At 40.1% G+C, this 14,483-nt stretch overlaps 1 protein-coding gene across 1 annotated transcript in view; it reads right to left on the minus strand.

Annotated features, from left to right (window-relative positions):
- Positions 1 to 800: 800 nt before the first annotated feature.
- rspo2 (R-spondin 2) overlaps positions 801 to 14,483 on the minus strand; it is a 60,219-nt gene continuing 46,536 nt past the window's right edge. Inside the window, exon 6 of the mRNA XM_061051173.1 lies at positions 801 to 2,725. Within this exon, the coding sequence (XP_060907156.1) occupies positions 2,610 to 2,725 (116 nt within the window). The 3' untranslated portion in view covers positions 801 to 2,609. The remainder of the gene's footprint in view (positions 2,726 to 14,483) is intronic.

Genomic DNA, 14,483 nt, shown 5'->3' on the forward strand with positions numbered 1-14,483 from the left:
GATACACTTAACCTGCTTGCTACTTAACTTTTATTTTACAAACAAAAACATACCGAACTGTATGCTGCTAGCATCACTTCTTTTACTTTTAGCTAAAACTACAGCCTCTGTACGTGGGACACAACCTAACCACTAGACCTTGTGACCCTTTTTTTTTTTTTTTAAAGCCAACGCCTTTAAGTTTATGCTACTAAAGGTTTAATACAGTACAACATATTGGATTTATCATGACGTGTAAAAGAAAGTTACATTTTAAGAATAAAATTGTCTTTAACTGTGAAGCTTTATTCTTATGTATTGATGTATCCAGTTATATTTTTTTGACATGTTTCATACCTTTTCCACATTTCAGTATTCATGGTTGTATTATGAAGATGTCTGTCATTTGAAGTTTCAAGGTGTGAAAATGTATAGCCTTCTGCGTGAAATATGCCATGCCACTCTGAACACCTGTGAAAGATGTTCAGGCACTTTAAAACTGCCTTAAGATGGACAAGGAGCATAATAAAGAGTGGGATATTTCAACACTGACAGATAGCTTCCCTATGGAACTGTCATGTGTGATTTCAGTGGGGTGACCCAGAGCAGGAAGACTGTGGTCTGTGTTTTCCAGGGTGATATAAATGTGACAGAACGTGATTCATTTGCTTCTGTGCATCCATAAGCTTTCTAGCAGATTGTGCACTTTTTTCTTTTCTGGGACAATGCTTATGCTGTATGTATTCCAGGCTACATTATCCATGACTTGCATTACAGTACAATGTTTTCTCTATGCCCCTTCTCCAGTCAGATAAAGCCTATAGAAGACTAAACAATACACTTTTATGTGTTTAGTTGTTATTCTGAGGACACTAAAAGTACACAACTTTAAGAATAGCATCATAAATCCTTCATACATCGTGGATGCTTGTTGAAAGTGCCACAGCAAATTGCATGTAAGTTAAGAACTACAGTATTATATTTACTGAATTGGCCACTGATGGCATGCACCGCATTGATGATATTCATAAGGATATGTCATACTGAATTACAAACCCTTAACACTGCTGTCATGCTGGTAAAGCTCAATCGTCCATATCCGATCCTTTGGCTGGAGGTCGCTCTTGTACCATGCAGTGTATCATGATGGATTTCACAAATGGTGTAGAAATCACATAATTGCACACCGGAGTGAAACAAGGAAATGACAGTTTCGGTGTTTAGCCGCATGAAGCCATAAGCAATAATGAGGGGCTTTATCATACAGTCACATGAAATGTATTTTAATAAAACACAATGTACACATATGCAGTCCTATGACCATACATTTGCTGGATCCTAATCATTTAACCTAGAATACGTCAAAGCATAGTTTTGTCTTTTTTTTTCTTCTTCAAAACATTGAAATCAGTAGATGAGCTCAAATGAATGTAACACAACACGGCGTGACATCAGACAGAAATCTTTTCCATGTGTTAAAGATATGCACTGTTATAAGGAACTCAAAGAATAATTCAGCATATAAGAATAACAGTATGAGGCAAAAAAGAAATCTCACTGAACAAAAAAAAGTACAAAAAAAAAGAATTAATAAATAAATCAAATATATACCATATAAATGAAATAGCTATGTTGCGGCTATGTTTTTTATTTGTTTTAATCATTTTACTCTGTAGCTTGGTATTACAACCTTTTTAACTCTAAAACATTTAGAACGGTGAACGAGTCAATACTGAAAATACAGTAATAAGCTTTTCTTAATTAGATAAACTATGTACACATGAGTCTTTTGCCATGCTAGTCGAACAACTAAATTTCTTCTTCTTTTTTATACACACTATACAGTTAGAGCATAAAGCGATCCCAACGTAAACAGTTTGTGCTGAGAATAAAATACTTTGCAACTATGCATGGTAACTTTTCTTAATATTACTCTCAAAAATGTACAGAACATAAAGGCCACACATGGAAAAACTCGGTTTCATTTAGAGGGAAAGGTGAGGGTCGTTTTAAATATATAGGAACAAAAAAAAAAACAGTCTCAGTTCAAGATGCCATTTTCTTGTCCATCAGCATCATTTCCTTTAACCAATCTCTTTTGTCACTTCATCCTCCTCCGTTATTTTCATCCTCCCATGCCCCCTCTTTTCTGCAAGCTGTTCCGCTTGCCAACTACCTCCCCACCTCTCCGATCTACCTCCTGACATCCGGCCCTCCCGCCCCCATAGTCTCTGCTTGCCTCTCCATCTTCCATCACCCTGCTAGTTTAATGACATTTTTAATGATGGGAAATGAGTTCAGTAATGTCAACAGTAAATGTCCACAAGGCTAGGCAAGGGGTGGGGCAGAGAGACCAGAGTCACCTGGCTGGTCACTGCAGCGGGAGGGAGAAGCAGCGGGTGGCAGAGGCATGAAGAATGTGTTTAGTGTGGTGAGACCAATATCAAATGATAGACATGTACTTTTGAGACGGACTTGTGAGTCATGGTTCTGTCCTGGTGTGACAGAGAGAGGCGAGGGTGGGCTTAGGTGGGGGCTCGTGATAGTCTTCAGACAGATTATGGGTGCAGCAGTGGCTAGCAGCTTTGCGTTTGTTTCTTTGTTCAATGGGAAGTCCGTGGGTTCAGTTTTCACTGGCTGGTGCGTGCAGAGGCTAAGTGATCGCTGTGCTGGTTCTGGGCTCGAAACCGCAGCCTCTGCTTGTTCTTCTTCTTTGGTTCTTTGGGTCGTTGCTTCCCTGAGCCACCTGGGAGTGAAGATAGAGAAAAAATAATGGTTATTCCCTTCACAACCCTTCTGTATTTCTAACAACCTCAGGTCAAACGCTCTCCATACTCAATACCATTTGGTCTTTTTCTTGAGCGAATGTTACATGATCATGGGTGGTTTACCATCAGAAGAAAGATTGGGGTGTCGTACCCTGAGGGCCCTGGGATCTGAAGAACAGAGTTATCTGGTTGGGAATTACTTTGTGGTAATTGTATTTTTGTTAATTATTTGGGAAAAAGATAAAAAGTAAAATTTTAATGCCATATAGTGAATTCCCAGTTCCATGGAAAACCCTCTTCGTCTTAATGTTGTGTGGCTTGTATTAAATGCCAATTTGTGTTCATCTGTTTAGCTTAAAAGTGTGTTATTTATTCTATTGAAAGAGTATTGGTTGGCTTCTTTGGCTCTGATTTGGGGGACATATTGGTGTGGGGGCTCTATGGGGGGGGGGGGGGGGGTCATAGCATGCCTTAGCCCATTGGCCCCGTTGTGGTAATAATAAATTGCTTGCTTTTGGACAAAAATATGACCAAAGTGTTGGCTAAGTTCTTGTTGGGAGACGGACTAAAAGATGCTCTGCAGAGCACATTTTCTTTTAGTGCATCATTCACGCTACTCACTGCACTCCCCTGAATATTCATCAGTTAGACCAAAAAGAATGGGACATCTTACAAATGTTAACTAATCATCAGACAACCGCTGATGGGATTATGCAGCACATTGATGGGTGCAACAAGATCTTTTTTTTTTACTGTAAAACAGCGGTTTGTAAAAGCACATGCATGCAACCGACTACTGTGGAATGCATTACATGAAGTCAACCTGGTTATTTTGGGGCTGGAGTACTCAGGGTTTGGGACTTGACAGTGGAGGTGATCACACCGTCCAAATTGTAAGGAAAAAGGAAGAAGACTAATGACATTTTTTTTTAAATGCAAGCTTTTTAAGAGAGTGCTGACAGTATTTAAAAGTATTCAAACTAAGCTTTAAAGGATGTCTTTTAAATATAGCAACGTCTGCCAATGAGAAAGGCTGTACAGCATACAGAGGTAAAGCTCACAAGAGGGAACATCAGATATGTGGTCTTCATTTGCTCCATCCCTTCAGGACTAAACCTCGGTCTTTAACAAATATCTACTCAGCCCAACACTTCTCACTGTCACTGCAATAGATACAGCAGATAAGTAAGAGAGGTTGCATAACTCTCTTTCCAACTTGAAAAGGTCCCCCAGCCCAAGGTTAATCCATCCCAGGCACAGATGGGCAAAGCATGCTGGGAACTTACTTCCCGCACTCATGGGCGCTTGTGCGGTGGAGGCTCTGCACCCGCGGCTCTCTGTGACAGAGAAAAGCTCTGGCTACCGAACCACAAGGCAACAATCTGGCTGCCAAGGCCGCAAATAAGATAACGAGGTGTGTGTGCGAGATGTATGTGCACGAAGGGGAGTGAGTGTGAGGGAATTTAAGGGAAAATCTAATGGAGGAAAAGTGGAGTAAGGCTTGGATGATGGGACTATATCTGGATTCAGATCTAGAACACACAGAGCCACACTATGGTTCGCCGAGTGGAGAAGCACATTCTCAAAAAAGAAAAAATCAAGTACTATTACTTTGACTGATTCTGGGTCTTATTACTGCACTTGTTCCAAATGTTACTCTCAGGGAAAATAGGTAACGGTGTGTAAAATTTTGCATTATCTCTAATTACCTTCTCTGGTGGCATTGCGGTGGCCCTTTAAGCACACCTACAAAAGACCTATTTCCCACTCGCTGAGCCACACTATGAGGTAGATTTGAAAATATTCACTCGTCTAAGCCGACATGCATGAGAAAGCAAGGTATTGCTCTGCTAATAGGGTCTGCCAATGAATAATGCAGATGCATGCAAACATCAAACCATCTCAGAGCTATTTCCTGCAATTAATCTAATCTTGTTATTTTGAATCACATTCCCAATCTGAGCCATGGCTATAAAGTTTCTCGCACACAGCTCCTAGTTAAAATCACCCTTTGAGAGAAACTTTCACATCTCTTCCATCAAAATGTAATGCGCTTCAACAGAAAAACATTACCAGGGCACTTTGAACACTTGCTTAACTGAAGCCACTTTAGATTTTTTTGCATGATTTCCTTGGATAATGTTTGTTAAAAGTAAATTTGGAGCTGAACGGCATTTGGCCTATAGATTCATTTTCCTAATTGCTCTTAAAAAGAAGCAATTTTCATTCTAAACAGTCTTGCTAGGTGCTTGATAAACAGGACGTTCAGAGCAATCAACTTGAAATGTATTACATTTGACAGCAATAAAGAACATGGTCTAGCTTTATGGTCCCTCTGTCACTGGCAAAATGCTTCATGGAAAATGTATTTGAAGCAAAGCTTCTTTTAGTGTGAAAAGGCATTTACAGCAATCACATGTAACATAAAAATGTGACCGGAGCTAAAAGAGTACTTTACCCAGCCTGTTCAAGACTGGGCATGGGATCTGTAGTCCAGAGTTTTACACTTGCTCAGCACACAACACTGCAGTAAAGAAATACATTCATTAGTTGAACATGCAGTGAGCTATGGAGAAGTTGAAAAGGACGACTTGGTTCACTTCAGCCCTGTTCCTTATTTCCCTTTTTTAAATTTGATGTTCCTTTCTTCAACTCGATGTGAGGACAATTGGACTTCTCTGTACAACAAAGGCAAAAATGTATTAACTACTTTGGTAAAAAAAAAAAAAAGAGTTAGGAATAATATCTGAGTGACATATCATGTTGTGACACCTATAAGAAAACTCAGAATTAAAGTAATCTATGTAATGAAAAAATAATGAAATAATTGCATGCTGAGCTTTGCCGTAAAGGTGGCAGCTAAGTGTGAGACGTCCTACTTTAGGCTAACCTTTATGAAACCCCCAATACTGACTTTGTTTATTGGTTTTTCCCTTCTTTGTTCCCGTAAACGATTCAGATCCATATCAATGATCAATGAACACGTTTCTTGTTACTCCGAAGAACTAAATAAGGAGGTGTGTCGATCTTGTCATGACAAAGAAATCCCCCGTGTAAAAGGTAACTAACCTAACATGAGCACTGCTGAGCTTTTCACCTATTTGGAATACATATAATGTGCGGTAGATCAGCCACAAATCTGAATTTCATTAAAATAAGCTCTAAAGTTGGGTCAGTCATAGTTTACATTGAAAAAAGAAAGCAAGAACATGGTAATGTATATGAATGTTTCACACATGACATAAAGGAGAAAGGCAGACTGCATGTGTATCATTTTAGGTATTATGTAGATTGAGTGATTTTAAGGATAAGATCATTTAAAAAGGCATTAAAAGAAAGAAATACGCTCTTTTTTTCAAAATCTGTTGTGCATTTTCAACCAGTTTGATCACTGAAAGCTCTTTATCTGCTGTGTTCTTTTCCTTTTTTAGGCTGTCTCTGTTTTTTTTCTTGTTCCTTTCATTCCCCTGGTTGTAAGAAGTTGTTATACTGCACATATAGAAACTATTTTTTGCTTAAAAAGGGAGAAATAATGGGACTCTTTATATCAGGGACTAAATACTATCAGCTCCATTATTCTTTCCAGGCATCAGTTTTAAACTGCACTGTTATAAATCACCAGACACTGGTCATTGTAAAGAAATAGTTTTTGTTCTTAAAACATCCAGTGGACTTACAGATCTGCTCCATACTGACATTTTTCTTTATGAAAACTCTTACACACATCCTGAAACTTCTCTCCCACCCTGAAAATGTGTTGTATTTATTATCAGTGTTTTAAAATCTTTAACTCAAAGTCCCTAAACAAACCAATCACACTCCATAAACTTATCACCACAACAACTCCAGAACATATTTCATAACCTGATCTCAATGCTGACAGCTAGAGGGCAACCAATCCCCACATTGGCCTCTCCCTCCAGTATCTGATACAGACAGAGATGTGTTCTATCATATCTAATTGAGATCTTCCATGTAGCCTTTCCTCAGGGCACAAGGCAATGAGCTTTCATCGTCTCGTATTTTTCAACCGATGTAATCACTTAAGCTGATTACCAGAGTTCACAGAGGAAACAGTTTCATTTGCCTGGAAAGAAATGATTAAGTCATCTCAATTGATTTCAAAACCAAAAGCAGATTCATAAATAGTAGAGCATGTATAATGATTTTGTCCTGGAAGGCAGAGCAGGTCCCAAATCACTCTCTGTCTTTGTTTTGTGTCAGAACTACAGTATGGATCAAATCAGAAGAGTATGGCTTTTATCAGAAAATTATGAACTTTATGCTTTTTTTATAGATGTCTCTCTGTTCTGGCTGCATCACCACAGCAAACCACAGATTCTCCAATGTTTAGATTTCTTTCATAGATACAATCTTCTTCTTGCTCAGCTTGATGTTTTTCTCTCGGGTTCAAAATGAAAAGCTAATCAAACAAACAAACAAATGGAGAACTCAAGGGCAAATCAAAATGTTTTGTATTTCCGAGTCAGAAGCAGAGCCTGCGGTCGGATGCTTGTTTACCGCTGTCAAAAATGACCTTTGTGGAATTCTTTCACCAATCTGTGTGACTGTGCATGCACACGTTCATGAATGATGTACTTGCCCTTTATGCCTGTGCTTCGGTGATTGCGAGCGTCTATATCACCTATGTGTGCTTGAGAAATACTTAGTGTCATTTCCAACCTTCTCAGCTGCCAAACCAGAGGGTAAATAAATATTAAACTCCTCTGCACACACTGTGGTGGACGTTCCTCAATAACCTCTCCAAGCCAGCTGAGATCCACGGCTTTTTATTTCTTTTCACCATCTTCCCCCCCTCCCTTCCTGTGTCCCGTTGATGGTATTTGAGGCTCTCAGCAATAACCGAGATGACTGCACGGTGGAGATCCAACTAAGAGTTAAGCGCTATTAGATGTATCATATTATTAGGCCCGCACTCCAGGATAATATCCTCCTTGTGGAATGCCAATATGACTACTTGTCCAACTGATGCACTGAAAGATAATAAGTCAAATCCATATCCAGGGGGAAAGATGCCAAAGCCAAGGCTCCCTTCATATGCATGTCAAAGCTAATATCTTTTGTTGAAGAGACTTAACTCAAGAAAAAAGAAGCGCGAGTCAGCATTGTGCAACAGGGTCATATTCAGATGAACTCATTAATCTACCTTTTTGACACCTTGTATGATTTGGAAAGTTTCTGCGCTTGAATTGAAAGTTTCATTTTCACTTGATGGTCCTGAGGCTACTGTGGGGATATCTATATGTTACCCTATAATCACAGAGGCCATGACCTGCTAAATAAGAACAAAACACGGACTGACGGTGCAGGCCGAGTGATTTCATCCACAAAAGGCTCCGGGCGGCAGTGCAGAAATCGAAGTCCTAATCTTATCTCCATTGCTTGTGGTTTTAGAAGAAGAAAAAAATCGATGGTTGACCTCGAGAAGGCATTAAGACGTACGGTAAATGGCATCCTATACTGCTGAAAACTCTCCTGTTACCCCATCCCTCCACTCAACGCAGACGCTCAATTAATAACTTTCCTGGGACACTGAGGGGGTTGGACTGAAAAAGAAAAACATTCAAACAATTTTGAGGAAGATTCAGATGGACTTAAGGAAGGTAAAGCCGGATTTTTTGGCGGCCCAGCTTTTTCATAAACAGGCCAAAGCGGAGGCCATTATTTGTGAGGGAAGGAGAGAACTACTGGCGCCAGTGAGATTTGATTTCAGTGGCAGAAATTGGATTAGCAGCCATTAAGGGCCTCCTCACACATACATTTATAATGCTGTGAAGGGGAAAGGATCTGTAGCCAGCCTGTGCTCTCTTTACTCACACACCGACAACTCCTCTGTCTGGGAAAAGGTTACGCTTGACACTGGCCTATCCGGCTGCTGAACTTAGTTTTCAGTTGATATATAGGTGGGACATAGTGGTTGTGACCTCTGGTGACCCATAGTTAATAAAGGCGTAGTCCAGAGGTAGGCCAAAACTTTTAATGGTGCGTTGTGCTTTTGTCCGCCTGCAGGGGAATGCCGTGAGCGAGCGACTTGGCATAGTTGACGTAGAGGAGAAAAAAAATGTAAAAAGGCCAAAATTTGTAACAGATTCAGACCTGGAAGAAGTGAAAAAGAACAACATTAAGGCGGAAAACTACTGGGAAATACTGCGGCAGAGGAACAGACGTCAGATGTAGGAAAAAAGAAATCAGCCTTTTGACAGAGAGGACAATCATTTACAAGAAGCTCATCTTGCCAACCAACTGACAAGAGGCTCTCTGCACAGCGTCACTTAGCCCTAACAAGGTTACTCTGGATCACACTCTTTCATTCACTCTTTCATTCTGTCATTCCCTTTTTACCCCATGCTCTGCTTACTATCACCATGCTGCGAGGTGAGAATGATTTAAAACATACGCGTTCTGATTTAGAAAGCTAATGTTGGGATTAGGTCGGTCATTATTTTCTCATCTATGACCCGGTGGAGGATCTGCGTGGAGATTAAAAAAGCAGGTTAGCTCACCGCTCAGCTCTTTGATGCTTCGTTTCATTGACAATAAGTTAAAGCGAAAACCCCGACCCGGAGATTAAGGTCTCTAAGCGGAGAAGTCCCGGCAAAACATGCATGACTGGCACGCTGATTAATATGGCTGATGGTCGGGGCAGACAACGTGTTTTTTCCCCTCTGGAGAAGGTCGATCACACCAGCACGAAGCAGCCACAACCTGCCCAGCATGAAAGAACAGAACAGAGGATGACCCCACTCATTCCTCTTCTGCGTCTGTCTCTAAAGAATTCAAAGTCGTGCTCTGCTGTATTTCAGCATAGGGGAACAGTTCCCTTTTTTCTGTTTTCTTTACCACCTCTGGTTTGAGTGCTCGAAGGTAGTCTTCCATGGAGAATGAAAAATTAGGCCAACTTCCAAGCGGCTAAAAAAGTCATAATTTTCTTTCCAGAGCTATTTCCTCTACCACACCTTCACTGTAATACTAATGAAGGGTTTCAGAGATGTTGGAAAGTTGGGAATTACTTCATCTTAGGAAAAATTAAACGGAATAAAGGTCATATTTCCTAATTGGAAACTCAGGGCACTAATTGTCAGGTTTCAGTGACCCACTTTGATGCTGGCATGTCAACATGGCGTTATAGTCTTTAAATGGAGTTGACATACAGCAGCATTTGTTTTATAAATGTATGAGTCACATCCCTTCAAACATTTGATTGGCTGTGTTCAGCAAGTTCATTGAATTATTTAATCATTTATTGTAAAGCATGACTGGTTGTAAGCCTTGGTGCTAATGTTGGTGTCACTCAAGCTAAATATCCTAAATGAGCTTGTTGTTGTTGTGTGAAGTAGTTTTAGGTCGCACTCATTATCGATCCGTACCGTGCCTTGGAACGCTTCACCACTGAAGTCCAGTTTGTTTGACCAGTGTGAGTGCTCCAATCCCTGCCCAAGCATGATACACGCTTAGAAGAGCACGGTACAGTTCATGCACATCACAAGCACGGGTACACAACGTGGACAGCGTTCATTATCTAAGTATTCTGGCTGTATCTGACTAAAATGACTCAAATTAGCCACAAAGTCAGTAAAGTAACAGTCACGTTCTCTTTGTTGTTGTCCCAGGTTCCGACGCGGACTCTGCCGCACGTCCATTTCATTTTTTTATCTTTTATTTTCAGTCTGTCTTGAAAACTAAGCACGCTTCATAATTACGTAAAGCCATGTATGGGCTGTTATTACGACGTTCTGTACAAGCGGTAACTGTGCTCAAGCACGGTTAGTGCTGGAGTAGTGTGAGTGCAGGCCAGCGGGCGAATGGGGGTGGGGGGATCGTGCTTAAGCATGGTACAGAACAACTTTGCATAGTGTGAGTGCGTCCTCAGTAGTTGTTAGCCAGTAAAACCAATGACTTTATTCCTGTATAGCATGTTAGTTTGTTGTAAATCTGCAGCCATTTTGCTCCCAATTTGTTCAATTGTCAATTTCAAATGTTCTTTCACCAACATGTGTTAACGTCTCCAGCACATTTTGGAGGATAACATCAACATGTTTCCCTACTTCAACCACGATTGAAACATATTCATCAAGTATTGCTTTAGAAGCCTTATAATAATAAGCCATTAAGTGCATTGACTCTTTCTACATCTTCCTTTCTTTCTTACCAACCCATGTAACGTATGAGTTTGGAGCCACACTAGCCACACTTAAAATGTAAAATAAACCTGGCTCCTCAGCCTCAATGTACAAAAGTAATTCAAATGCGATCACATTATTGCTGTGCACTTTTACCCAAATTAATTTCTACTATCTGTCCTGGATAGCAATGCCTCATCCTGGGACAAATGGAATTTGCAACAAGACTGCTAGATTTTCTTCATCCCAGTGGTTCAGTGGTTAGCTATTATTTCTAAAGGTCTGGTGGTGGTATACTCGACACAGAGAAGAAGAAAGTAGTTCTGAGGAGTTAAATCACATGACGTCATATGGTTTCTGAGCTATGACCTTCTGCCAACTGTAACAATTTAACCACTTCCAGCCAAAATGAAAAATAAACGTGGAGCACACTGTCGCCCTCTACAGCACTGAGAGGTGATTTAAATGGAGATCTGCTGTTAATATGACTGAACCGCTTTTAGTGATTTAGGATCCTCTCTTTTTTTTCTGTTTTAATTAAGGCATATAACCATTTATTATCGACTTTTTCCGCTAAATGGATCCTTTCTATATTGCAGTGTCTTGACACAGCTAATGGTGTCATGAGGGTAACGTCAGCAGCCAGGCAGTGAACAGGCAACACGACCGGCCCGCTGAGCCTGATGCGCCTTGAAACCACAGGACTCAGAGAGAAGTGAGCAGCCCCCTCTGCGGTCTGCTATCTCCCGACTGACTCATCGACACATCTGGGCCTAAGTATATGGGGCTCTCCTGCCCCGTGGGCTCTTGGGTAAATGAGGGATAATTAGCTTTAGTTGACTTTAATGAATGGCTTAATGTTGTGTTTTGTTTCTGATGAGTAAAATATAAAGCTCAGCGAGAATCAAAGGGAGGTTTCCGCGCCGATGTTCCCGATGGCTTGCCGCTGGTGAGGGTCTGTTTGTTTTTGTATTTGTTGTGTTCATGGGGGCGAGGCAGAGAGAGCTGAAGATAGCTCTCGGCATTCGAGGGAGTGGTTTGAAATGTGACCGCAGATCCAACGATCAGGAAACCTGCCGTGGATATACAGTAGCAAATTCATCATTCTGGCAGGGAAGTTTCTACAGATGTGAACTCTGTTTGTCTTTAATCAAAGATAGAAAAGGGCCATAGAAATCCACTTTGATTTTCATGTCTTCTATATGAAGACGAGATCTCTATAAAGGCTTTGATCCATTGTCTAATTCCCATATGCTGTGATATAAAGCAGGAAGTCCCTGACAGAGTTATGATAGCTATTCATCTTAAGTGCATTGGACTAAGCTGACGGAATTAATCATTTCCGACAGACACAAGATCCTGCATGGATTTATTTGTTAAATTCAATCTTTGATAACAAGCAGCTCTCAAGCGTTCTGATATAACTGTCATCTATATCATCCTGTCTTTACACTGATGTACTCTTTACATGCTGTTGCAACATGATGCAGCTTTTTATCATTCCTGCACCATTAAGAAGTAAAAGCTCAAAAATGCTTCTTTCACACATTCTACCTTTTCCTTTAAACAGCAAATCAGTCTTGGCATTGTTTGGTTGATAAAATGAAATATGCTCACTCAAGATGACTATGCCAATGTTATTCCCAATGGGTAAAACAACAGGATAAAGTGTGCACATTTAAAAGCCCCCTAATGCTGACAGTGGACCAAGGCAGGGTAAACACGGGCTTTGCAATCTCTTCTTTTTAGTATTAAACTAATATTTGGAACACTTACGATTTTTCTGAGGATGTGAATCTGCATTTCCAGAATACTTTCAGGATATAAGTCTAGGTCTTGAGGTAAAACCACCCAACTGAGCACCCTGTCTTAAGGGTTTACCCAGCCCAGCACCCTAAACCTGTAGGTGAATCACTCACCCGCTTAATGTCAAGGAATAAAATGGTCGTTAGCACAGACATGAAGGGGGCTTGTCATAAGGTTTGTAGGAGTAGGGGGCTTTCTGCAGAGATATGGGTCTATAAGAGGGAGGAGGAGGGACAGATGGATGACAGTCAATAAAAGTTTCTATAATTAACAGTTGGTAATATTCCATTTCCCGGACAAATTATGTAATCATAGCTCAGGAGTTGAAGCTATGCATAGCAAGCTTTACTTGACTTTGTGTTGCTCTGAGTGAGTGTTTTTAACAAAGGAAAGGAGGTGATTGTCTTTGTTTTTGTCTTTCATAATCCTGTAATACACAAAAAAATGAAAGAATGTATTTAACATTGTGTTGAATACTCTCTGATGTGAGCAGCAAGTATTAGAATAACAAGCTAACTTACCAGAGACTACTGGAGTTCTGTTTAGTACTTTAACCATCTCAGAGTTACAGACACTTTTAGCACCTCTCTTTTGCTTTAATAAGGGGTCAACCCCATCTAGAATCATTGCTTGAAATAGTATCCCATTTGACACGCACATTGGGTGGAACTAAAACTAACTGATAATTCTATTGTTACATAAACTGTAAACATGTCTGAAGCAGTGTCTTGAGTCTTTTTCTCATTGTACAGTACTTTCATCCTAGCTTGTCCTCATTTTTGCACGATTATTATACACTTTTTTACATTTTTTCTTTGTTTGTTTATATAGTTGTGTTTTTTCTTTTTCTTTGTAAAAGCACATTTTATTTTAAAAAGGGAAACAGTTCTGGAATACTGATCTGTAATGTGTTCATCTGTTCAACTTTCTTTATAAACAATACAATATGCTTGTTATACCAAACAATAAGCGAGGCTGCTAGAAGCTTACATTAAAGAGGTTTCAGCTTATATTTTCCTCTTTTAATCCATGTTGTAGGGCTAACTACCTTTACATTGTAACACAAGAAAAATGCTGATACTTTATCTCCATTCTTTCTTGAATGGTCATTCCCAGATAATGACTGAAAATTATATTAAGACCACAGTCTCCGACATAATGAAGCTAACTTCGCTAGCGACTAAAGGTAATAAGACCTAAGGCAGGCACTCTAATTTTTAGCCATATAAATCGAATACAGACAAAAATGAGAAAGCACTTTTGTCTTCGTTCAATCAAAATTTAAACAATAACAGTACATATTTTTTTTTTATTCTCTAAGTGATGAAGCATTTTAAAAGTTTTCATCAAAAGCTTAACACTGATGTGCAGCACAGAGAGTTTATAGCTACTGCTATATTTCCAACTCAACTCAATGTCAAAACTCTGATCTGCAAATGTGCTACAGAAATCCATCTAGATTTAGCAACAGTAACACAGAGGGCAGCATGATGTAACATCATTAGGAGACAGCAAGGTGACCATATGTGAGCCACACAGTCGCCATCTCCAGCGTGCGTTCATAAAACAAAGGGTGTTCATGCATCAGTTATGTTGGCATGTGTGTTGACGTGCATGCACACATTCTTCAGTCTTTAATTCCACGCGCTCAGCATCCTCTTGGTCTCTGTGGGTCTGTAACGGAACAGCGAAGGATATAGGAGGAAATTGTCCAGCATGAGTCCCTCTTTATATCTCATTTCTGCACAAGTCCTTTTATCCCCCCTTCGCTCGACTAGGAAACCCCGGG

The sequence above is a fragment of the Labrus mixtus genome, chromosome 11 (genome assembly GCF_963584025.1).
Source record: "Labrus mixtus chromosome 11, fLabMix1.1, whole genome shotgun sequence".
NCBI classification, from domain to species: domain Eukaryota; kingdom Metazoa; phylum Chordata; class Actinopteri; order Labriformes; family Labridae; genus Labrus; species Labrus mixtus.